The sequence below is a fragment of the Nerophis lumbriciformis genome, linkage group LG23, assembly GCF_033978685.3.
Source record: "Nerophis lumbriciformis linkage group LG23, RoL_Nlum_v2.1, whole genome shotgun sequence".
Classification (NCBI taxonomy): domain Eukaryota; kingdom Metazoa; phylum Chordata; class Actinopteri; order Syngnathiformes; family Syngnathidae; genus Nerophis; species Nerophis lumbriciformis.
This window is the reverse complement of record NC_084570.2, coordinates 33,735,811-33,760,139: the sequence shown is the minus strand read 5'-3', so window position 1 is coordinate 33,760,139 and position 24,329 is coordinate 33,735,811. Positions and strand designations below refer to the sequence as shown.

Genomic DNA, 24,329 nt, shown 5'->3' with positions numbered 1-24,329 from the left:
TCTCTGTTGTCCCAGTTCTCCACAGGCCAATGGTAAAGCTTGACTGTCATCTTTCGGGAATGTAAACAATGAAACACCGGCTGTGTTTGTGTTGCTGCAGTCGGCCGCAATACACCGCTTCCCACCTACAGCTTTCTTCTTTGCTGTCTCCATTGTTCAGTGAACAAATTGCAAAAGATTCACCAACACAGATGTCCAGAATACTGTGGAATTTTGCGATGAAAACAGACGACTTAATAGCTGGCCACCATGCTGTCCCAAAATGTCGTCCACAATCCGTGACGTCACGCGCTGACATCATACAGGGACGTTTTCAGCAGGATATTTTGAGCAAATTTTAAAATTGCACTTTAGTAAGCTAACCCGGCCGTATTGGCATGTGTTGCAATGTTAAGATTTCATCATTGATGTATAAACTTTCAGACTACGTGGTCGGTAGTAGTGGGTTTCAGTAGGCCTTTAAACAGCCAGTAGTGGTCCAAAAAAACATCAGACTACAAAACCAGTGGAAACCTTTCTAAATGTTGCCATAAACTTAAGTTGTAGAGCACGTTTCCCGTGAAGCCTTTTGATAATATTCTGAATCATGCATTTAAATAAATCTAGATTGGAGTCCAATAGTTTTGTCTCCCAAAAAAGGCCAAACCAAGACGATAAGTTTGGCCGGTGTTCTGAGAAAATGTGCTACCCGTAAACTTAATTCTTACTGTACTAACCGTCACCGAGTTTTCAGTAAATCAATGACTTGCAGTTCAGTAAAACATTTACAAAATTGCATTTGTATTCAAATATTACAGTGTTCTCTTAAGCACATTTTATTTGTGCAAGCAAATAATAACCTGTGATTAATCATAATTAATGGATGCATAAATCATGATTTTTGGATGCATTTTTAGAGTGATTGACAGGCGAAATGGAACACTCCCATTAGCACCATTGCCAGCCACCTAGAGCAGGGATGACAAACTGGTTTTCATTGATGGCCACATCACAGTTATGACTACCATCAGAGGACCGCTTGTAACAGTGAATAATGAATGAATTTGCCTCTGGATTTCATTATTAATTATATACATTGTTTTAAGTAGACTGTCCATTTTACAGTAAAAAATTTACATTTACAACATTTTACTGTCAAATATAGCGTTTTTTTTGTATTGTTTTACAAAATTTTACGGTAAACAGTACCACTGTTTAGTTTTTTACATAAAAATCTGGCAGCTAAGTTGCCAGAATTTTAGTGTTAAATTGACATCAGTTTTTACAACATGATATTGTTCATGGAAAAACAGTACAAGTTATTTTTTTTTATTCTGGCAATTTAGCTGCCAGTTTTTCTACCGTAAAAACAAATGTAGCGTCTTTCCATTTACAGTAATACACCGTTAAAAACAACAACCCTAGATTTTACAGTCAAAAACTGGCAGCTCAGTCAACACAATTTTAACGCAAAAAACAGTCGTCGTTGTTTTCAATTTACAGTAATATGCTGTAAAGAACAATTTAAAATGTATTGTCATTTTTATTAATTTTGTAGGTAGTTTGCTGTAAAGTTAAGAATTTTTATTTCGACAAAAACATGTTTGGGAAGTATGATAATATACTGTAATATTTGTTGCAATATTGGATACTATTAAAGTTTAAAAGGTATGCAATTTCAAGCAGTACACATATTTTTTCTGTTAAATTGGAAAAAAGTCAATGACATTTAGTGAGAAAATATGAAGTACTTTATTGACACATATCATCAGGTGTTTGCGAGCCAGATAAAATGATGTGGCGGGCCAGATCTGGCCCCTGGGCCTTGAAACATTTGACCTACAACGAGCCGACTATTACAAATTAGTCGGCTAATTTGGAGTAGTCGATCATTTGTAATAATTATTCACGATTAATCACAGTTCAAGAGTGTGATTAATCTGATTTCAAGAGATGAATCACTCAAAGGTGTCATTTGCAAAAAAATATAACACCGGCTAGCTTATGTTACCATTAGCGGTTCAACAGAACACATTTTGTTTGACAATTGTCAATATTTTTCGCAATCACAAAGTTTATAAATTAGAACATTTTACCGGCCCGAATAAAAATGATTGGTGTTTACGGCGCTCACTCACCCGGTCTCGTCAACACGTACAATAACAGCTAACGCTAGCTATCCAAATTGCTATTATGAGCCAACGTCCAAAGCGAATGCCCGCGCATGTGTTACGTACGTACGTGATTACGTCTTTACGTACAAGAAGTCGTAAGTGGGCGGAATACTCTGTGTAGAATCGTGTTTTTCAACTTGTGTACCGTGAGATACAATCTGGTGTGGCGTGGGAGATTATATAATTTCACCTATTTGGGTTAAAAATATTTTTTGCAAACCAGTAATTATAATCCGCAAATGTGCCGTTGTTGAGCGTCTGCGCTGTCTAGAGCTCGGCATGTCAGTAGGTAGCAGCAGGTAGCTATTTGCTTGGTAGATTTTGGAAATAGTGGGAGGCAGTGTGAAGGTAAAATGGTATCTAACGCTTAAACCAAATATAAACAAAAGGCGAGTGCCGCTAGTAAAAGGCATTGGAGCTTAGGGATGGCTAGGCTAAACAAAGCTAAAACTGAACTGGCTGTAAAGTAAACAAAAAAAGAATGCTGGACGACAGCAAAGACTTACGGCGTGTGGAGTAGCAGACGGCGTCCACAAAGTACGTCCGTACATGACATGTCAATCAACAACAAAACAGGAGCGCAAGACAAGAACTAAAACACTACACACAGGAAAACAACAAAAACTTCAAAATAAGTTCCGGTATGATGTGACAGGTGGTGACAGTACACCTACTCTGAGACAAGAGCTATATTGATGCATGCTTGGTTATGGTTTGAATTCATATCCAACAATTGCGAGAACGACTTTTTATTGTCAATATCGGCTGCTGAGTTTAATTTTTTAAATGTTTTCTGCCGGTGGTGTGCCTCGGGATTTTTTTCAATGAAAAAAATGTGCTTTGCCTCAGAAAAGGTTGAAAAACACTGCTGTAAAATACATTGGAAAGTTAGCGCCCTCTGGGCATCTGTGTAAATGTTGCAAACAGCCCTAAAAAAAACACATCACATGTTCCGTATTTTCTGTTTACTGTGGAAGTTGATTGAGAGAAATAAGATTCCAACATGTGTTGATGCCGATGAAAAGTGAAGTTCTGTATTTTGTGTTTGGCTTTGAGGAATTGTCTATTAAATGCAGATGCAACTGAGAAGATGGAGAAAAAATCCTCTTGTATTATGGAGTAACAGGCAAAACATGACGACTAAATTCAGCCAAAAATGCAGTAAAAAGAGGAGAGAGTCTGCCTTTGTCCCCTGAGGGAGTGTGGAGGAGGACAGCTGACATCCTGCTCCTTTTAAAAAAACCCTCTTCAGGGAAAAGTAGTTGACATTTTTTTTTTTTTGTCGAAGCAAAGACCCTTGGCCTAGTTAGCAATCTCTGCTTTGGAGCAGAGATTGCAGGGGACGCATATATATATTCCGTATGATGTAGGGTTGTCTCCATACCAATAGTTCGGTACCAGTACCAAAATGTATTTTGATACTTTTCTAAATACCACAAAAAAAATTCATTATTGTCTTTATTTGAACAAAAACATCTTATGGTACATGAAACATATGTTTATTATTGTAATTTAGTCCTTAAATAAAATAGTGAACATACTAGACAACTTGTCTTTTAGTAGTAAGTAAACAAACAAAGACTCCTAATTAGTCTGCTGACGTATGCAGTAACATATTGTGTCATTTATCTACCTATTATTTTGTCTACATTATGCGGGACAAGCTGTAAAAATGTATTATTAATCTACTTGATAATTTACTGTTAATATCTGCTTATTTTCTGTTTTAACATGTTCTATCTGCACTTCTGTTGAAATGTAATAATCACTTATTCTTCTCTTCTCTGATACTTTACACTAGTTTTGGATGATATCACACATTTAGGTATTGATCCGATACCAAGTAGTTACAGGATCATACATTGGTCATATTCAAAGTCCTCATGTGTCCAGGGATGTATTTCCTGAGTTTTTTAACATAATATGAATTTAAAAAAAAGGAAAAAATATTTTGTGACGATAAAAAATATCAAGGTAATCATAGTAGTATTGAGTAGCTACGCTATTGTACTTGGTATCATTACAGTGGATATCAGGTGTAGATCCACCCATGGCATTTGTTTACATTGTGATGCCGGTGAGCTATTGTATCCTCCTACGGTGTGTAGTGAAGCATCTTTAGCTATTCCTCGTCCTCCAGTGATAAAGCTACTTGTAAGAAACTTACTTTGTCGCCATGGAGGCCAGGATTAGTGATTTAGAAGTAGCCGTTAGCCGCTAGCTAGCTAGCCATGTCTTAAAGCGCCTCTTCCTGAGGGTGTTTCAGTGTTATAACTTCACCTTTATCTTTACTTTTTACACCAAAATGCGTCCATTCTCCCTTTTTTTGTCTACACACCGTGTCTGCTTGTAAGTACTCTGTGTGCGCGCGCTGCCGAACATGCTCCTCTGCTCGTAAAACCAGCTATGTCACGACGTGATGACGAGCCGTCATGCCCGTTAAGAATTGTTTTGTTTTTTGGTAAAAAGGGGAACCGGTACTTTTCAAACAGAGTATAGTGCCGTTTTTGATTCATTAGTACCGCGATACTATACTAGTACCGGTATATATAACCCTACCATACTGTAAACACACAGTAAACATTATTAGGTCTATCTAGACTAACGTGTAACATAAATAACCAATGTTTTGGCCTATAAAAAAACAAAAATCTCGCACGTGCTGTGTTTAGTTTCATGTTAAAAACAAAGTTACTTCTCCCAGTTCACTCCCAGTGACTTCTATCCTGCCCTTTATCTTGTTTGCAGGGATTGTCAAACTGCTGGACAAATTCCACAGCCGCCTCCTCTACACATTGACACTAGAGGGGGGGATTCCCTCTCTGCCCACTAGCACCATGCAGTGTGACGCAGTTCCACAGAGGTCATTGTGTCACCTGACTTGACATTTGCAATCAAGGCTCAGCCTGCCTTTGTCTTGGGGGCCATTGAAGGCCTCCCTGGGACCTTTGTTCCCCCACAGCGCCCCTGGCTGGGGGTCAGAGGAGCAGACTGGAGCCGCGGTCTAAACAAGCTGTCGAGGCTTGGAAAAGGTAAAGCTGGTCTACTGTGATTGCAAAGATTAGCTGAATGGACGCTGGCCTTGAGACATTTGCATGTGTCAGCACTTTTTGTCAACTCAGAAGTTGTTGTGAGAAAGGGACTGTGATGTTATGTTGGAAGAAACGACGGTTGAGATAGTCAGAAAAAAAAGACCCACAACAAACTATTGTGGACACGTATATTCCTAAACCCAAACTCCAAACTAATCCTAACCCTAATTTATTTTTAGCAGTCATTTTTTATTTATTTATCTCCAGCTTCACTTCCGTTGTTGTCACCCTTGTGGGCACGTCTATAAGTGGGCTAGGGTTGTACTGTATACAGGTACTAGTATAGTATCGCAGTACTAATGAATCAAAAACAGTACTATACCGCCTCTAAAAAGTACAAGTCCCCCCCCCCTTTTTTTTTTTTAACGGGCATGACGGTGCGTCATGACATTGCTGGTTTTACGAGCAGAGGAGCATGTTTGGCAGCGCACACACACATAGTACTTACAAGCAGACACAGCGTGTAGACAGAAAAGGTAGAATGGACACATTTTGGTGGAAAAAGTAAAGATAAAGGTAAAGTTATAACACTGAAACTTTTTTTTAGAAATGGCTAACTAGCTGGCGATTAACGTCCAGCCGCTAGCAGTGTTTTAGCTACTTCTAAATCACTAATCCTGGCCTCCATGGCGACAAATAAAGTACGTTTCTTACGAGTAGCATTATCACTGGAGGACGAGGAATAGCTAAACATGCTTCACTACACACCGTAGGAGGATACAATAGCTCACCGGCGTCACAATGTAAACAAATGCCATGGGTGGATCTACACCTGACATCCACTGTAATGATACCAAGTACAAGAGCGTATCTAGTAGATACTACTATGATTACATTGATACTTTTTTGCATTACAAAATCTTTTTTATTTATTTTTTAATTCATATTAAGTTTATAAACTCGGTAAATACGTCCCTGGAGACATGAGGACTTTGAATATGACCAATGTATGATCCTGTAACTACTTGGTATCGGATCGATACCTAAATGTGTGGTATCATCCAAAACTAATGTAAAGTATCAAAGAAGAGAATAAGAAGTGATTATTACATTTTAACAGAAGTGCAGATAGAACATGTTAAAACAGAAAATAAACAGATATTAAAAGTAAATAAACAAGTAGATTAATAATCCATTTGTACAGTTTGTCCCTCATAATGTAGACAAAATAATAGGTAGATAAATGACACAATATGTTACTGCATATGTCAGCAGACTAATTAGGAGTCTTTGTTTGTTTACTTACTACTAAAAGACAAGTTGTCCAGTATGTTCACTATTTTATTTAAGGACTAAATTACAATAATAAACATATGTTTCATGTACCCTAAGATGTTTTTCTTCAAATAAAGACAATAACAACATTTTGTGTGGTGCCCTTTATTTAGAAAAATTAGTTTTTTCACAGTATTTCAAAAATAAACGCCAGATAATGTCTGCTAATAGGTGCTATTTTGCGGTCCTTATACACACACCATAATAATACCGTATGTTGAAGCACAGTACGTCTGACTATGGTAGCGGTAATGCTCCGACAATCTATCAAAAAGTTGTTTTTGCATGATATTGCTAAACAAAATGCTAGATATGTCTGCTAATATGTGCCATTTTGTGGTCCTTATACACACACCATAATAACACACGTATGTTGAAGCACAGTACGTCGGACTATGGGAGCCATAATGTTTCAACAATACTTCAAGCGGTGCGACTTTGTAGCTTACCAAAGTCGTACTAAAACATTTTGACAGATTTTTGAGCGCCTTATAGTCCGAAAAATGTGCACTATTAGGGTGGATTCTTATGTTGGTCTTTGAGTAGACCTGAAGGAAAAGGCAACTGTGTGATTCCTTTATTTGCCACTTTGGTGATCACCCTTCTAAGGACATGTCTACACTAAGTCGTTGAACCCCTTAAACGACTAATTATTTAGCCTAAGCCCTGTTTCAGCCACACTAAACCAGCGTTTAAGGTTCCCCTCCTCGGACACATTTTTACACGGGTAAGTCAGCCGTGTAATTCTTCAATCTAAGACACTTAGCTTTATATGGACTCATTGATCCTTTACAACCTGACTTCGGAGAGGAAGTGAGGCCAGAAAGACTGCGCCTACACAGGAAGAGACATCAGAAAGAATGCGCCATAGTCACCTTCATAACAAAGATAAAGTTAAAGTTAAAGTACCCATGATTGTCACACACACACTAGGTGTGGCGAAATTATTCTCTGCATTTGACCCATCACCCTTGATCACCCCCTGGGAGGTGAGGGCAGCAGTGAGCAGCAGCAGTGGCCGCGCCCGGGAATCATTTTTGGTGATTTAACCCCCAATTCCAACCCTTGATGCTGAGTGCCAATCAGGAAGGTAATGGCTCCCATTTTTTATAGTCTTTGGTATGACTCGGCCGGGGTTTGAACTCACGACCTACCGATCTCAGGGTGGACAATCTAATGCTACTGAGTAGGTTAGATGGAGGCAGATCATCAAGGCATGCCCGTGTTTCTCCATCTTTTACATGTACAGGCGCTTTTGGAAATCACAAATCAATCCCTTAAGAGAAGGCAACCGGCGATTGCAGCTATTTGGGATACAACACTTCTCAGACGGCAAGAGAACTTTCTAATGTCCGGGTCAGCTGTAAGTTTATTTACCAAAAAACTTGGTCCCTTCCTCCCGTGGATGTGATACAGCCAATGTGTGTCTACAAATATTGCTTTATGGATGTGACTGTGAAATGGCCAGGCAGCGTGCGTGATGCCCGCATCTTCGCTAACTCCGCCATTAGCGCGCTGCTGAGAGATGGAACCACCCCCTCGTGTCCCAAACAAGATGAAGATCCGGGCCCTGTTTTTATTTTGGGAGACCCAGCTTATCCCCTGACGCCATATCTCACGAAAGAATACCCTGTCTGTAACTGAGCTACTGTGTGAAACAATTTCCCTGGTGGATCATTAAAGTTTGTCTAAGTCTAAGTCTAAGTCTTAAATGGTGGCATTGTTGTGTGTGTACACGGATAGGGTTAGGTGTGGTTTACCCTGGATAACCTTAGTGTAAACGGGGCCTAAGTACATCAGTGTCCGCAGGTTTCGCACGCTCCCCCAATAAAAGGACATTTCAGCAGATAGGACAGGCCATTGAAGCCCCCTGGGACGGTTTATTCCCCCTTATAAATTGCCTTCTGGGTGTTCGGTATGGGTGTGGTTTTTTAGGTTATTCTTTCACTAGGAAAAAATGCCGTAAAAAGAGTAAAAAAGTTATTTTTGCTTGTAATGAGCAAAAAAAAATCTGCCAATAGAACAAGTCAAAATTGTCTTGGTAAGGTTTTTGGGAAATAAGACATTACATTTACGCTTCAAAGCTTAAAAGGGATTAAAAAGTATAACTTATTACAAGCTATACTCACCAGTATGTGACGTTTTGTCTCATAACAAACTTGCGATGCGCAAAAGTTGTATTTTTCCTCCCGAGAAGATCTATTGTTAGCTAAAGATTTGGAGAGCAAACATTAGCTAATCTTGAATGTATATATTGTCATAACAACAACATGCACGTACAGTAGCTTTGTAAGTTGTTAGCTAAAGATAGGGATTTGGATAGCGAACGTTAGCCATTCTTCACTGTATCCATAGTCACAACAACATGTATGCACATTAGCTTTGATCTGTTGTTATCTAAAGAAAGTGATTTGGACAGCTAACGTTAGCTATCATTCAATGTAACAACAACATGCACACGCATTAGCAAATGTTAGCTATCATTGAATGTGTATTTTATCGTAACAACAACATGACTACGTATCGTTTGTTGCTTTTGTGTACGTGCACGCTCTCCCTGAGTGTACGTATGTACGAGTCAGGGTGCGTGACAGCCTCAACACAATATTTATTCAATATAATTAGTAATTGTTAGGTCGAACAGAGAACATTCAGTTAACAGACAGTTGTGATACCCAATCAGATCACCAATTGTTGACAGTAACCCATCTAGGCAGCCTTACGTTGAACGTGACTGTGATTGGATACTCACTTGTCACTCCCAAGTACAATCACAAGTTGGGATTTACGAAAGCAGAAAGTGGCACCGGAGCCCTATGCGGGGTTTATTGATTTTTAAATGCGCCAAAAAATAGCCCATTTTGTACACTAGTGACAAATTGATGTGATTCAATGCCCGGCAGTGCACACGTGAGTTTATGTTGAGTATTTTTCAAGCCGTGGTCATGTGGCGACATAAATGATGGTATTTTGAGAGGTGAAGTGGGACTAAGTAAGACATCGCTGAAGGCCTAGGTGGGAAATGCACGACCCGCCACTGCAAAAGTATATTTTCTTTCTTTTCAAGTCACACTTTCTAAAACCTTCCATTGTTCTAATGTGTTTTTGCTCCAGAAAACAAGAAGCTACTGTGATTAATCCCAGTCTCAATCCACATGTTCACTTAAAGACATTACTCTTCCTCCCCTGCTGGTTCCTACGTGCACGAGTGCCGCCTGTGAGGAAGTGTCAGTGGCCAGTGTGTGTGTGTTCCACTCTTGTTAATAACATCAACAGACAGGCGCTCCTTCACAGATGACAACTTCAATCCTTCTACGCGATAAAGAGTCCGTCCAAGACTGTTGCCTCTTTCACACTGAGATCCTGCCCAATTGCCTCAGCGGTGCCGAAAGAATGGATCTAACGTTTATCTGCCTGCTTTTTTTCATGTAGTCTTCTCAAATATCGGACAAGCCCACTCTTTCAAGACCTGTGTTTGGATAAATATCATTGAAAGTACCAGGATGGAAAAAGTTCTATGTTGAAGTAGTTATCATATATGTCTTATTTATACAGGAAGGAAATGATCCATATGGCCCCATTCAGAGGAAGAGGAGGGGTTCATCAACTCCCAATGCAGTTTGCTGGAAATAATGGACAGCGCTAGTGATATGCGATACCACTGATATTCTTTCCGATCCGATACCAACACTGTGCAAATATACCTAATGTGTCTGCTGAAACTGAAAAAGTTGTGTGTTGATAAAATAATAATAATATAATTCTATTTTTAGCATAAAAACAACAGTCAAAATGTAAGAAAAACGAGCAAATAATCGGAATGTAATGAGAAAAAGCTGAAAAAATAATAACTAACAATAATCAATAATAATATACTTAATCGGCTATAACACAACAATGTCTTTAAACATATATTGTATCTATTTTTTAGCATTAAAAAAAAAAAAAAGTCAGACACCCCTGATCTAAAATATACTTAAAATATAAACAAAGTTTAGTTAGTTAGTTAATCAAGAAAATGAAATACCAACTTATGAAGTAATCAATTTGAAAATAAATAAATATGTAACTTAACAATAATCATTTCGTACAGGCAACATTTTTGACACACTAAATTATACACATTAGATACACATTATATTATATTATTATTATTATTTATTGTCTGTTCTTACATGGGACAGAAAAAAACAGTAAAAATGTAAGGATAAGGAGCAAAAAATTAGAAAAAGCTGAAAAAATTATAACAATAATAAATAATTATATACTTAATCAGCTATAACACAACGTTTTGTCTTTAAACATATATTGTATCTTTTTCTTTTTTCTTTTTTAAATAAAAAAAAGTCAGACACCCCTGATCTAAAATATTACAAGCTCCCAAAATGAAAATGAAATATACTTAAAATAGTTAGGTAATTAAGAAAAGAAAATAATACCAACTTATGAAGTAATCAATTTGAAAACAAATAAATAAAAAAGTTGTTTTGTACAATTTTGACACACTAGATTACGCTGTTACACAATCATGTTATTATCATTATTTATACTTTATTTGTACATGGGACAGAAAAAAAGTAAGAAAAAAGTACAAACAAAATCGGTATGTCATGAGAACAGCTGAAAAAAACAAAACAAAAAAACAGTATAGTACCTTTTTTTAATACATTAGTACCGCTGTACTATTTTAGTACTGGTATACCGTACACATGAAATATGTCATTTATTAACATCACATTTCAGTCTTCATTGTTCTCTTAAAATTAGTTTTCTGACTCCTCCACTGCTGGATGTTAACTTGCCCGACGTTTGAGACGCACCCAGGTCACTGGTGTGTGACAGGAAGAAAAATTCTGACTCACGTGCAGAAAACTTTATTTGGCTTGCAAGAACAAGCCCGAATATAAGAGAAGACAACTTTTTCCGGCTGTTTTATGTTTAAAACAGAAATATGTGTTTCCTTTATTTCCATGACTATTTATTTACATTGTAGATTGTCACATCAAAACTACGAATGAACACATGTGGATTTATGTACTTAACAAAAAAATAACTGAAAACATGTTTTATGTTCGAGTTTCTTCAAGCAATCGATGATCTTCTAGCATTAGAGTGTCCGCCCTGAGATCGGTAGGTCGTGAGTTCAAACCGAGTCATACCAAAGACTATAAAAAATGGGACCCATTACCTCCCTGCTTGGCACTCAGCATCAAGGGTTGGAATTGGGGGTTAAATCACCAGAAAATTATTCCACGGGCACGCCCACCGCTGCTGCTCATTGCTCCCCTCACCTCCCAGGGGGTGAACATGGGGATGGATCAAATGCAGAGGACAAATTTCACCACACCTAGTGTGTGTGTGACAATCATTGCTACTTTAACTTTAGGTGACGACCTCTGTAAAGCTCATGGAGAGAATGCCAAGAGTGTGCGAAGCAGTAATCAGAGCGAAGGGTGGATATTTTGAAGAAACCAGAACATAAAACCTGTTTTCAGTTATTTTTACAATGTAAATAGTCATGAAAATAAAGAAAACCCGTTGAATGAGGAGAAGGTGTTTCCAATCTTTTGGCCTGTACTGTGTGTCAGGCCTTACAGCCTTTTACACAAACGTTGTCCCACCTATGTTACGCCTCTAAAGTCAACACCAATTCCCTGTTGGAATTCCCGACATTCCCTTCCTACAGACCAGCAACACAACAAAGTCTGGGCTTGCAGTGCCAATCATGCATGTCTTAGCTTTGCATTTAAACAAGACTCAAAAAAATGAACTCATGAACTCCGTCAAGACTCAAGACTCAAGACTCAAGGGCTTTGCTGGTTCGGCATGTGTTGGTTCGCATCTGGTCTACGCTTGAATCGTGCACAGATCTTGCGTAAGCATCCAGAAATTCCACGGCTTCAAACAAACCGCGTGTGCATTTGTTTGGCTTCAGTGGAAATGTACTAATGCAAATCAGTTCTGCAGGGATGTTGTCCCAAACAAAACCACGGCATTGCTCCAAAGACATTATCATTCACTGGCTTTGCTTTTGCAGAAGTTACTGTTGTCTCCATACCAATATGTTGGTACTGGTTCCGGTATCAAAATGTATTTAAATACTTTTCTAAATAAAGGGGACCACCAAAAAATGGCATTATTGTCTTTATTTGAACAAAAAATCTTAGGTACATGAAACATACGTTTATTATTGTAATTTAGTCCTTAAATAAATTAGTGAACATACTAGACAACTTGTCTTTTAGTTTTAGTAGTAAGTAAACAAACAAAGACTCCTAATTAGTCTGCTGACGTATGCAGTAACATATTGTGTAGTTTATCATTCTATTATTTTGTCTACATTATGAGGGACAAACTGTAAAAATGGATTATTAATCTACTTGTTCATTTACTGTTAATATCTGCTTATTTTCTGTTTTAACATGTTCTATCTACACTTCTGTTAAAATGTAATAATCACTTTTTCTTCTCTTCTTTGATACTTTACATTAGCTTTGGATGATACCACACATTTAGGTATCGATCCGATACCAAGTAGTAACAGGATCATACATTGGTCATATTCAAAGTCCTAATGTGTCCTGGGACGTATTTACTGAGTTTATAAACATAATATAAATGTTAAAAAAACGAAAGGAAATGTTGTGATGCTAAAAAATGTCGATGTAATCATAGTAGTATCAACTAGATACGCTCCTGTACTTGGTATCATTACAGTGGATGTCAGGTGTAGATCCACCCATGGCATTTGTTTACATTGTGACACCGGTGAGCTATTGTAATGCATGTGTGATACATCACACATGCATGCATACAACATGATACATCACAAATGCATGAATTATTGTTGACGCTTTTTGGATGCATTTTTAAAGTGATTTCGAGGTAAAATGAATTATTTTGAAGTATTGTTGACGCTTTTTCAATGCATTTTTAAAGTGATTTAGAGGTGAAATTGATTATTCTAATTAGCTTCATTGCTGGCAACCTGGATCAAGCCGATTTTTAAATGTGAGAATGCAAAAAAGTTAAAACCTTTGTCTTCTTGTCTCTCATAATGGGCAAAATGCCCCAAAAAAGTGCAGCTCCTCTTTAAGCAAACACTCATTTATTCAAAGGCTAAAAAGATCCAAAGTACAGCGTGTGGTGTTTGTCTCCAAATAGCAACGTTCAGACGCACTCTTTGAGAGTCGTTGGCTCCGTCGACACCCGCCATCGTCCATTCACTTGGCGACGGCTGTGTTTTGCAAACAGCACTTGACCCACTTTGCTGCGACGGAGACAATAAACACAGAGAAATGATCGCCCACGCACCGCGTTTGTTTTCAAAATGAATCCAGCTGCACAAGGTACGTGCTTTGTCAACAGCACCCGGCAGATGCTTCTAGCAGGAGTTTTGGCAGAAATCAAAAGAGTTGCGAGGAAGTGATGTTTTCTGCCAAAGGGAGCTGAGATGATGAGTGAAGAGGTGATGACTGGAAGGAAGCTACTGGAACATTCACTTCACTCCCCAGAGAAATGAACACCTATGAATACAGTATTGTAATGTATAAAAGTGTGCTTTTTCATCTTGTTTTACTTTACTTTGACACAACATTAAACATTTAAATATACACTATACCAGTACTAGTATAGTACCGCAATACTAATTAATCATATTCGGTACCATACCGCCTCTAAAAAGTACCGGTTTCCCCTCGCCCCCCTCGTTATTTTAACGGGCATTGCTGGTTTTACGAGCAGAGGAGCAGGTTCGCCAGCGCACACACACGGAGTACTTACAAGCAGACACAGTGTGTAGACAGAAAAGGGAGAATGGACACATTTTGGTGTAAAAAGTAAAGATAAAGGTGAAGTTATAACACTGAAACTTTTTTTTTAGAAATGGCTAACTAGCTAGCGATTAACGTCCAGCCGCAGTCGGCAGTGTTTTAGCTACTTCTAAATCACTAATCCTCGCCTCCAGGGCAACAAATAAAGTACATTTCTTACATGTACTATTATCACTGGAGGAGGAGGAATAGCTAAATATGCTTCACTACACACCGTAGGAGGATACAATAGCTCACCGGCGTCACAATGTAAACAAACGCCATGGGTGGATCTACACCTGTCATCCACTGTAATGATACCAAGTACAGGAGCATATCTAGTCGATACTACTATGATTACATCAATATTTTTTAGCATCACAAAATCTTTTTTCCTTTTTTTAAAATTATTATTATGTTTATAAAGTCAGTAAATACGTCCCTGGACACATGAGGACTTTGAATATGACCAATGTATGATCCTGTAACTACTTGGTATCGGATTGATACCTAAATGTGTGGTATCATCCAAAACTAATGTAAAGTATCAAAGAAGAGAAGAATAAGTGATTATTACATTTTAACAGAAGTGTAGATAGAACATGTTGAAACAGAAAATAAGCAGATATTAACAGTAAATGAACAAGTACTGTAGATTAATAATACATTTTTACAGTTTGTCCCTCATAATGTAGACAAAATAATAGGTAGATAAATGACACAATATGTTACTGCATACGTCAGCAGATTAATTAGGAGTCTTTGTTTGTTTACTTACTACTAAAAGACAAGTTGTCTAGTATGTTCACTATTGTATTTAAGGACTAAATTACAATAATACACATATGTTTCATGTACCCTAAGATTTTTTGTTCAAATAAAGACAATAATGAAAATTTTTGGTGGTCCCCTTTATTTAGAAAAGTATCGAAATACATGTTGGTACCGGTACCAAAATATTGGTATCGTACAACCCCAGTCCATCGTTTGGCCGTTGACAGGAGAAATGATGAAGGCACTGAGTAGCATAGTCACCACTTTACATGAATGCTTTGCAAAGAAAATACAAGTCTTCATGATTTGCATTAGCTTTGGACGCACTTTGAATATTTCACAAGACTAGGACACGGGCATTAGATGGCTGAACAAAAGTACGTCTGCCAACATATCACAAGGTTTCTAATTTGATGCTTTTTTTTAATGCGACTAATAACAATTTTAAGTCTTGAGACTGCATGCAGATAGTTATTATATGTAATCCAAAGCATACAATTGTCTGTGTAGACACAATTGTAAACAGTTGACAATGCTATTGTTGAAAAGTTGACCTCGACTGTGTAATGTAATCATAACATATAATAATAATAATGCAACACAATAAACCTATTTTTCATCACTGTTTTATTTTTATAACTATTGTAATTGGGAAGTCAATAGTAATTGCAAAATAAAGCAAAAAGTGCACTTCAATAAATCTCAAAGTGCAGTCTTTGTTTCCCTAAAAACTATATCAGGTGGTTTGTTTTGTTGTTTTTGTGTTGCCAATTGCAATTGTATGAAACTTAGTCATGTCTCTGAACATTGCAGCTAATACTTTTTTAATGACATTTAAGGCCTTCATTTTTTCGCAAAATCCATGTAAAGACTTGTAATGCTTTTTTAATGAGCTGCAGAAACCCTGTATTATATATATATATTTTTTTTACTAGTGTAGTTACTTGACCCAACATGGTGCACATACTGCAAGCTCACTGGGTTGTGGTCAGTGTAAATCAACAGTGACGACAAACAGTTGTAAAAGCTGGTCAAACCAGTACCACTGCACACGTGAAGGAAAGAGAGTGCAGTGACAACAACACTTCACAAGGAAACCATCACTTTATGAAACAACCTCTGACTAGCATTTACCTTCCATGCTTGCACAGATCTTGTATACACCTTTCTGTATTGGGACTAGAGTTGTCCCGATACCAATATTTTGGTACTGGTACCAAAATGTATTTCAAAGCATTCCCAAATAAAGGGGACCAAAAAAAATTTCATTATTGTCTTTATTTGAACAAAACATCTTAGGGTACATGAAACATATGTTTATTATTGTAATTTAGTCCTTAAATAAAATAGTGAACATACTAGACAACTTGTCTTTTAGTAGTAAGTAAACAAACAAAGACTCCTAATTAGTCTGCTGACGTATGCAGTAACATATTGTGTCATTTAGCATTCTATTATTTTGTCAACATTATGAGGGACAAACTGTAAAAATGTATTATTAATCTACTTGTTCATTTACTGTTAATATCTGCTTATTTTCTGTTTTAACATGTTCTATCTACACTTCTGTTAAAATGTAATAATCACTTATTCTTCTCTTCTTTGACACTTGACATTCGTTTTGGATGATACCACACATTTAGGTATCGATCCGATACCAAGTAGTTACAGGATCATACATTGGTCATATTCAAAGTCCTCATGTGTCCAGGGACGTATTTTCTGAGTTTATAAACTTAATATGCATTTTTTAAAAAGGAAAAAAGATTGTGTGATGATAAAAAATATTGATATAATCATAGTAGTATCGATGTAGATACACTCTTGTACTTGGTATCATTACAGTGGATGTAAGGTGTAGATCCACCCATGGCATTTGTTTACATTGTGACGCCGGTGAGCTATTGTATCCTCCTACGGTGTGTAGTGTAGCATGTTTAGCTATTCCTCCTCCTCCAGTGATAATGCTACTTGGAAGAACCTTACTTTATTTGTCGCCATGGAGACGAGGATTAGTGATTTAGAAGTAGCTAAAACACTGCCGACTGCGGATGGACGTTAGCCGCTAGTTAGCTAGTCATGTCTTAAAGCACCTCTTCCTGAGGGTGTTTCAGTGTTATAATTTCACCTTTATCTTTACTTGTTACACCAAAATGCGTCCATTCTCCCTTTTCTGTCTACACACTGTGTCTGCTTGTAAGTACTCTGTGTGTGTGCGCTGCCGAACATGCTCCTCTGCTCATAAAGCCGGCAATGTCACGACGTGACGATGGAGCGCTGTCATGCCCCATCTATCCATTTTCTACCGCCTGTCCCTTTCGGGGTGGCGGGAGACTATCCCAGCTGCATTCGGGCGGAAGGCGGGGTACACCCTGGACAAGTCGCCACCTTATCGCAGGGCCAACACAGATAGACAGAAGCGGTACTTTTCAAACAGAGTATAGTAGTATAGTTTTTGATTCATTAGTACCGCGATACTATACTAGTACCGGTATACTGTACAACCTTAATATAAATAGAAAAGAAAACCATATGTTTGCTTGTCTCACATAAAGATTGTGAATTTCCCCCTTAAAATGTTGCCTACAGATGATGAGTCTGTGTTAGGACTGTGTTGACCTAGAAGGTTTTAGTCTCGTTATGCAGGGAATGTCCCATTTTGTTGTTTTCGTGTAGTTAGTTTATTCCAAACTGCCAGTTCATTAACTTGATTTTCAGGAAGGGTTGATCATGGTGAATAATCCCTGCAGGTGTGCTTCTATACTACACAGGTGGTCACTTGAACTAAACTGCAGTTTTTAATTTGCAGCATGATGTTTGGAACAAGATCCTTCTCATCCTCTGCTGTATGAACTGTTGAACCGCAAAGCTTGGAGGCACGCACACACACACACACACACACACACACACACACACACACACACACACACACACACACAAAAACCTCTCTCCACTCAGTGAAGAATTTGGTCCGTCTGCATGAATTGAAGCCTTTAAAAAAGTGAAGAAGCTTAACAAGAGAGTCTGTGCCGTGGTCTTTGTCAGCGTTCTCACACTCCAGCATGTTGTGGGAATCCACCCACCGTGCTACCAGGACAACAAAAGGTGTGTGGTGTGTAAAGTGACATACCACTTCTGTGCAGCACAGGCTTCATGTTTGTGTGTAAAACCCTGAGGGGAGACCTGGGACCTTTGTGGGTGTTTTTATATCGCTTTTGAAGATGATTAATAAAGTATTAATCTCTAAATTTGCATCGTCTGTTCTTTGCTAAGTTATTTTTAGCACCAGCAATTGAGTGAGTGTACACTGGAGTTCCCCGGGACTCTTTTGTCCCCCACTGACCTTTTATAATCGCCATTTTCAATATACTGTAAACCTGTTCTATGTGGGAATGTCCAACCATCCACATATAAGATTCTACACCAAAAATCATATTTTTATTATTATTACTGTGTGAATGTCAGAGAATCCACATATTAAAAAAAAAATCATATTTCTATTATTACCGGTAGTATTATTATTATTATTATTATTGTGTGAATGCCAAAGCATCCACATATTATATTCTAGACAAAAAAATCATATTTTTAGTATTAGTAATATTATTATTGTGTGACTGTCCAAGTATCCACATATAAGATTCTACACCAAAAATCATATTGTTATTATTATTATTATTATTGTTGTTTGAATGCCCAAGCATCCACATAAGATTCGACACAAAAAATCATATTTGTATTATTATTATTATTTTTATTTTTATTGTTGTGTGAATGTCCAAGCATCCACATATACGATTCTACACCAAAAAATTATATATGTATTATTATTATTATTATTGTGGAAATGCCCAAGCATCCACATATAAGATTCTACACCAAAAATCATTTTATTATTATTATTGTGTGAATTTCCAAGCATCCACATATAAGATTCTACACCAAAAATCATCTTTTTATTATTATTATTACTATTATTATTGTGTGAATGTCCAAGCATCCACATATACGATTCTACACCAAAAAACATATATGTATTATTATTATTATTATATTGTAGAAATGCCCAAGCATCCACATATAAGATTCTACACTAAAAATCATATGTATTATTATTATTATTATTATTATTATTATTGTGTGAATGTCCAAGCATCCACATATACAATTCTACACCAAATAAACATATATGTATTATTATTATTATTTTTATTATGGAAATGCCCAAGCATCCACATAGATTCTACACCAAAAATCATATTTTTATTATTATTATTACTGTGTGAATGCCCTAGCATCCACATATAAGATTATACACCAAAAATAATATTTTTATTATTATTATTATTATTATTATTATTATTATTATTATTATTATTATTATTGTGTGAATGTCCAAGCATCCATATATAAGATTCTACACCAAAAATCATCTTTTTATTATTATTATTATTGTGTGAATGCCCAAGAATCCTCATATAAGATTCTACACCAAAAATCATACTTGTATTATTATTATTACTGTGTGAATGCCCAAGCATCCACATATAAGATTATACACCAAAAATCATATTTGTATTATTATTATTATTATTATTATTATTATTATTGTGTGAATGTCCAAGCATCCATATATAAGATTCTACACCAAAAATCATCTTTTTATTATTATTATTATTGTGGAAATGCCCAAGCATCCACATACATGATTCTACACCAAAAATCATCTTTTTATTATTATTATTACTGTGTGAATGTCAGAGAATCCACATATAAGATCTACACCCCAAAAAAATCATCTTATTATTATTGTGTGAATGTCCAAGTATCAACATATAAGATTCTACACTAAAAATCATCTTTTTATTATTATTATTATTACTGTGTGAATGTCAGAGAATCCACATATAAGATTCTACACCCAAAAAAATAATCATATTATTATTATCATTGTGTGAATGTCCAAGTATCCACATACAAGATTCTACACCAAACAATCGTCTATTTATTATTATTCCGCTGCAAAAGTTTGGCGCGCTTTCATCCGATCAGAATCGTTCAAGTATCACAACGTTTGGCTCGACCGGGAATCGTGATCTCCCTAAATAAATATTTTGAAAATATCCCATATTACCCAGAATTCCCCGTTTCCGGGACATTTTGCCCATTGAAAATGAATGGGCCATTTTTCAAACATACACAACACCATTTTCCCAGTTTTAAAAAAAATTCCAGAAATTCCCAGAATTCCAGGTGGTCCCGAGCCTTATTTTCAACTCTTCCTGGAAAGTGTTCACAGTCAACATTTCTCAACCATGTTTCACCATTCCACCTTCAAAACATTCCTCTGAGTTGGGACAACAAATGCTCCAATTTCCGGGTTTTCTCGAAATTCCGAAATACCCATTCTCAATTCCAACTGTTACTACGTCAACATTTTTCAACCGTTTTGAAAAATTCCAACATCAACCCATTCACATCATCTAGGACAATTGTGCAAATATCAATATTTTCAAAGATTCCCGGTTTTCCATAAATTTTCAGGAAACTCCCATTCAAATATTCTTAGTTTTACAATGCCCTAAATTCTCCAAATTTTTCACCATTTTTACACCCGATTCCGACCTTTCAACCATCCACCCACACGACTCTTCCCATATATCTAACACAAAACATGTTTTATCTTTCCCAAAATTCCCGTTTTTCCCTGAATTTTCTCCCCATTGACAATAAATGGGCATTATACTATATTATAGTATAATGCATATCCCACATTTCTCCTCCGATTTGAACCGTTCCAACATCCACACACTCCACTCACCCTGGACATTCAAGCCAGCATGTTTTCCGCTTCCGAAAATTCCCAGATTACCCGGTTTTCTTGGATTTACCAGGAATTTCCGCTCATTGAAAATAAATGGGCAATATACAAACCTCTCCATATCCCACATTTATCATCCGATTCGAACCGTTCCAACATCCACACACTCCACTCACCTTGGACAATCAAACTACCATTTTCCAAGTTCAAAAGAATTCCAGAAATTCCCAGAATTCCAGGTGGTCCGGAGCCCTATTTTTTACCTCTTCCTGGAAAGTTTTCACAGTCCACATTTCTCAACCATTTTTAACCATTCCGCGCTCATCGACGCACATCGGGCGTTCACGCGCAATTACCATCGGAATTGCAAATTCTAGTTTACAATACTTTTTTCTTGAAAACCAAGTTATTCCAAGCATTCCACTTTAAAAGACAAGCAAATCCTATTAGAGGTGTAATTTGAGTCCTCGACCACTAGATACCCCCACCATATATTCATATTAGACGCACGGTTGCTTACATGTCATAAAAACAATGTTGGTGACTTGGTAGTGACATAAAAGTTGTGTGCATGCGGTTACAAAATTATTCTGCGTGGGTGCACAAAACATATGTTTTCTTTGACAAAAAGGGCATAAAACATTAAAATAAACAAATAAAAACTATATATCGACAGATAGATCTGAAGTTAATGTAGACCAGGGGTGCCCATTACATGGATGGCGAGCTGGCGGTGGATGGTGGAGGGTGTGTCAGTCCATCACCAGCCAGGCATTAAAAAAATAGACCTAAAAATGATGGATCATCAGTCATTACCAAGACGTGACTTTGGTCACTTGATTGACATTCATGGCACCCGAGGGTCTTGTGAGATCATTATTAAGAAAAAACGACCGACAGGAAGGCGAGAAACACTTTTTATTTCAACCTGCCGTCAAAACTCTAAAGACCGACCGCACAAGTTCCTGACTCCACAATAAAAGCCCTTGCTCCATCCTGCCTGTGCTAACAAAAATAAGAGTCTCAGAAAGCTGGCACGCACAAGCTAGCGAGCTACGGAGTTTGCCTGGCAATGTATTGTAAAGTGCATAAAAAGGAGTATGCAAGCTGGACAAACAAAAAGCAAGCACTTTCATGTGGTATTGGACAGCAAGGAGGACATTTTTTTCTCCTCCATTTGCAAATGTGGACGTTATCATCACTACTGTCTGATTCCAATCAATGCAAGTCATCACAATCATACCAACCACAATCATACAATCAATTGAATATAAGTTGAAAAGGATTTGCAAATCATTATATTCTCTTTTTATTTACCATTTACACAACGTGACAACTTCACTGCTTTTGGCTTTTGTAGTTCAAACTCTGAAGTTTGACCAGGACAAAAATCACACAAAAATAACGAAGTAAAAAAGTAAAAGAAGAAAAATTAATGACTAAAAAACACTATTAGAATAAAACATAATTCATAACTCAGTTATCGTATTTTTTGGACTTAAAGTCCTTTAAATTTCTCAAAAGTCTTATATCTTATAACCCGGTGTGCTTCATGTACGTACTAATTCTGGTTGTGCTTAGCGATCTCAAAGCAATTTTATTTGGTACACGGTGTAATAAGTGTGACCAGTAGATGGCAGTCATACACAAGAGATACGTGTGAACTGCAGGTTGACGCCGGTTCAATAAATGACGCTAGCAAGTACTCGCAAGCAAGCAACACCAAAACGTTGATGTTTTGAGAATATAGAACCTTACACACGGCGCTCAAAAATATGTCAAAATGTTTTAGCACGACTTGGGTAAGCTACGAAGCCGCATTGCTTGATTGTCGGAGCATTACGACTACCATAGTCAGACGTACTGTGCTTCAACATACGGTATTATTATGCTGTGTGTATAAGGACCACAAAATATTAGGAGACATTATCTGGGGTTTTGTATATTATGCTAAAACAACTTTTATTGTCTGATTCCAATCAATGCAAGTCATCACAATCACACCAACTTTTATTCTTGTCTTCATGACAGAAACATGCTTGTATTATCATTAAACACCTTAACTTGTTAACCTGTCTTTCATAAATAGATCAATATAAATGATATATATGAATGATCCCCTCCACTTGGTACATTAAAAAGTAGCTGGCCTGCAGAAGATACAGGTGTTGAAGTGAAAGAAAACATGAATATATACAGTATGAGCTATTTTTCTGGCTATCAGGAGCACATTTGGAGGCTCCCAAAGGGTTAAATGTAGGATGTGAGGACCTCTGCAGTTGAGTCCAACACTTGAGAAGACAAAGAGACCAACATGCCCACACCAGACACTCCACAGTTTTCTCCCACTGGGTCAGTGAAGACCTCGCAATTGTCCAACAACAAAGAGAGGAATACTTTACCATCTTTACTGCTGTCTCTGCTCTACGGGGCAGGAACTTGTGTCATAATCCTCGCCACAGAAGACCTGCAACTGAGAGACCTGCCATGTTTTACTGTGGCAACATGTCACCTACTGGACTATTTCCACATGGCAGTCCTGGTGGAACGCTAACCAAAAAGCCACCTGGTTTCCTCACAGGCTTCCTCCCGACTGCAGGAGAGAAGCAAGGCAAAAAGTTGCCTTGTTCTTGTCCCTCGGCTTGTTCATGCCTAGGGGTGTTTGGAGCAAGTTGGGGGCGAGAGAGAGAGAGAGAGAGAGAGAGAGAGAGAGAGAGAGAGAGAGAGAGAGAGAGAGGGAGAGGGAGAGGGAGAGGGGTTGTTGGAGAAAGGGGAGGAGGAAAGAAAAGAAAAAACCTTTTTGGAGGAAATCCCCCTGAAGGATTTTCAATTGCTTCTCTCCCACATTCACACGTATCACACGCTCTCAGACATGATATCGCCCAAAGTGCACAAACACAGATGGCGATACCACATGTTTTCTTTACCATCCGGGCATCGGCGATACCCATACGTTGTGCAAACATACCTGTTGTGTCTGGAAAAAGTGGTGTATTTAAAAAAAACAAAAAAACAACAAAGCTCATAGCGTTAAGAATGCAGAGTTGTTTTCAAACCCCCCAAAAAGCAGTGAAGTTGTCACATTGTGTAAATGGTAAATAAAAAGAGAATACAATGATTTGCAAATCATTTTCAACTTATATTCAATTGAATAGACTGCAAAGACAAGATACTTAACGTCCGAACTGGAAAACGTTATTTTTTGCAAATACTAGCTCATTTGTAATTTAAAAAAAAGCTGGCACAAGTGGCAAAAAAGACCGAGAGAGTTGAGGAATGCTCATCAAAGACTTATTTGGAACATCCTACAGGTGAACAGGCTAATTGGGAACAGGTGGGTGCCATGATTGGGTGTAAAAGCAGCTTACGTGAAATGCTCAGTCATTCACAAACAAGGATGGGG

General features: G+C 37.4%; 1 protein-coding gene across 1 annotated transcript in view; it reads right to left on the bottom strand.

Annotated features, from left to right (window-relative positions):
- Nucleotides 1-23,586, bottom strand: part of quob (quattro b) — a 102,179-nt gene extending 78,593 nt beyond the window's left edge. Inside the window, exon 1 of the mRNA XM_061985707.2 lies at nucleotides 23,329-23,586. Within this exon, the coding sequence (XP_061841691.1) occupies nucleotides 23,329-23,331 (3 nt within the window). The 5' untranslated portion in view covers nucleotides 23,332-23,586. The remainder of the gene's footprint in view (nucleotides 1-23,328) is intronic.
- Between the last annotated feature and the right edge of the window lie 743 nt (nucleotides 23,587-24,329).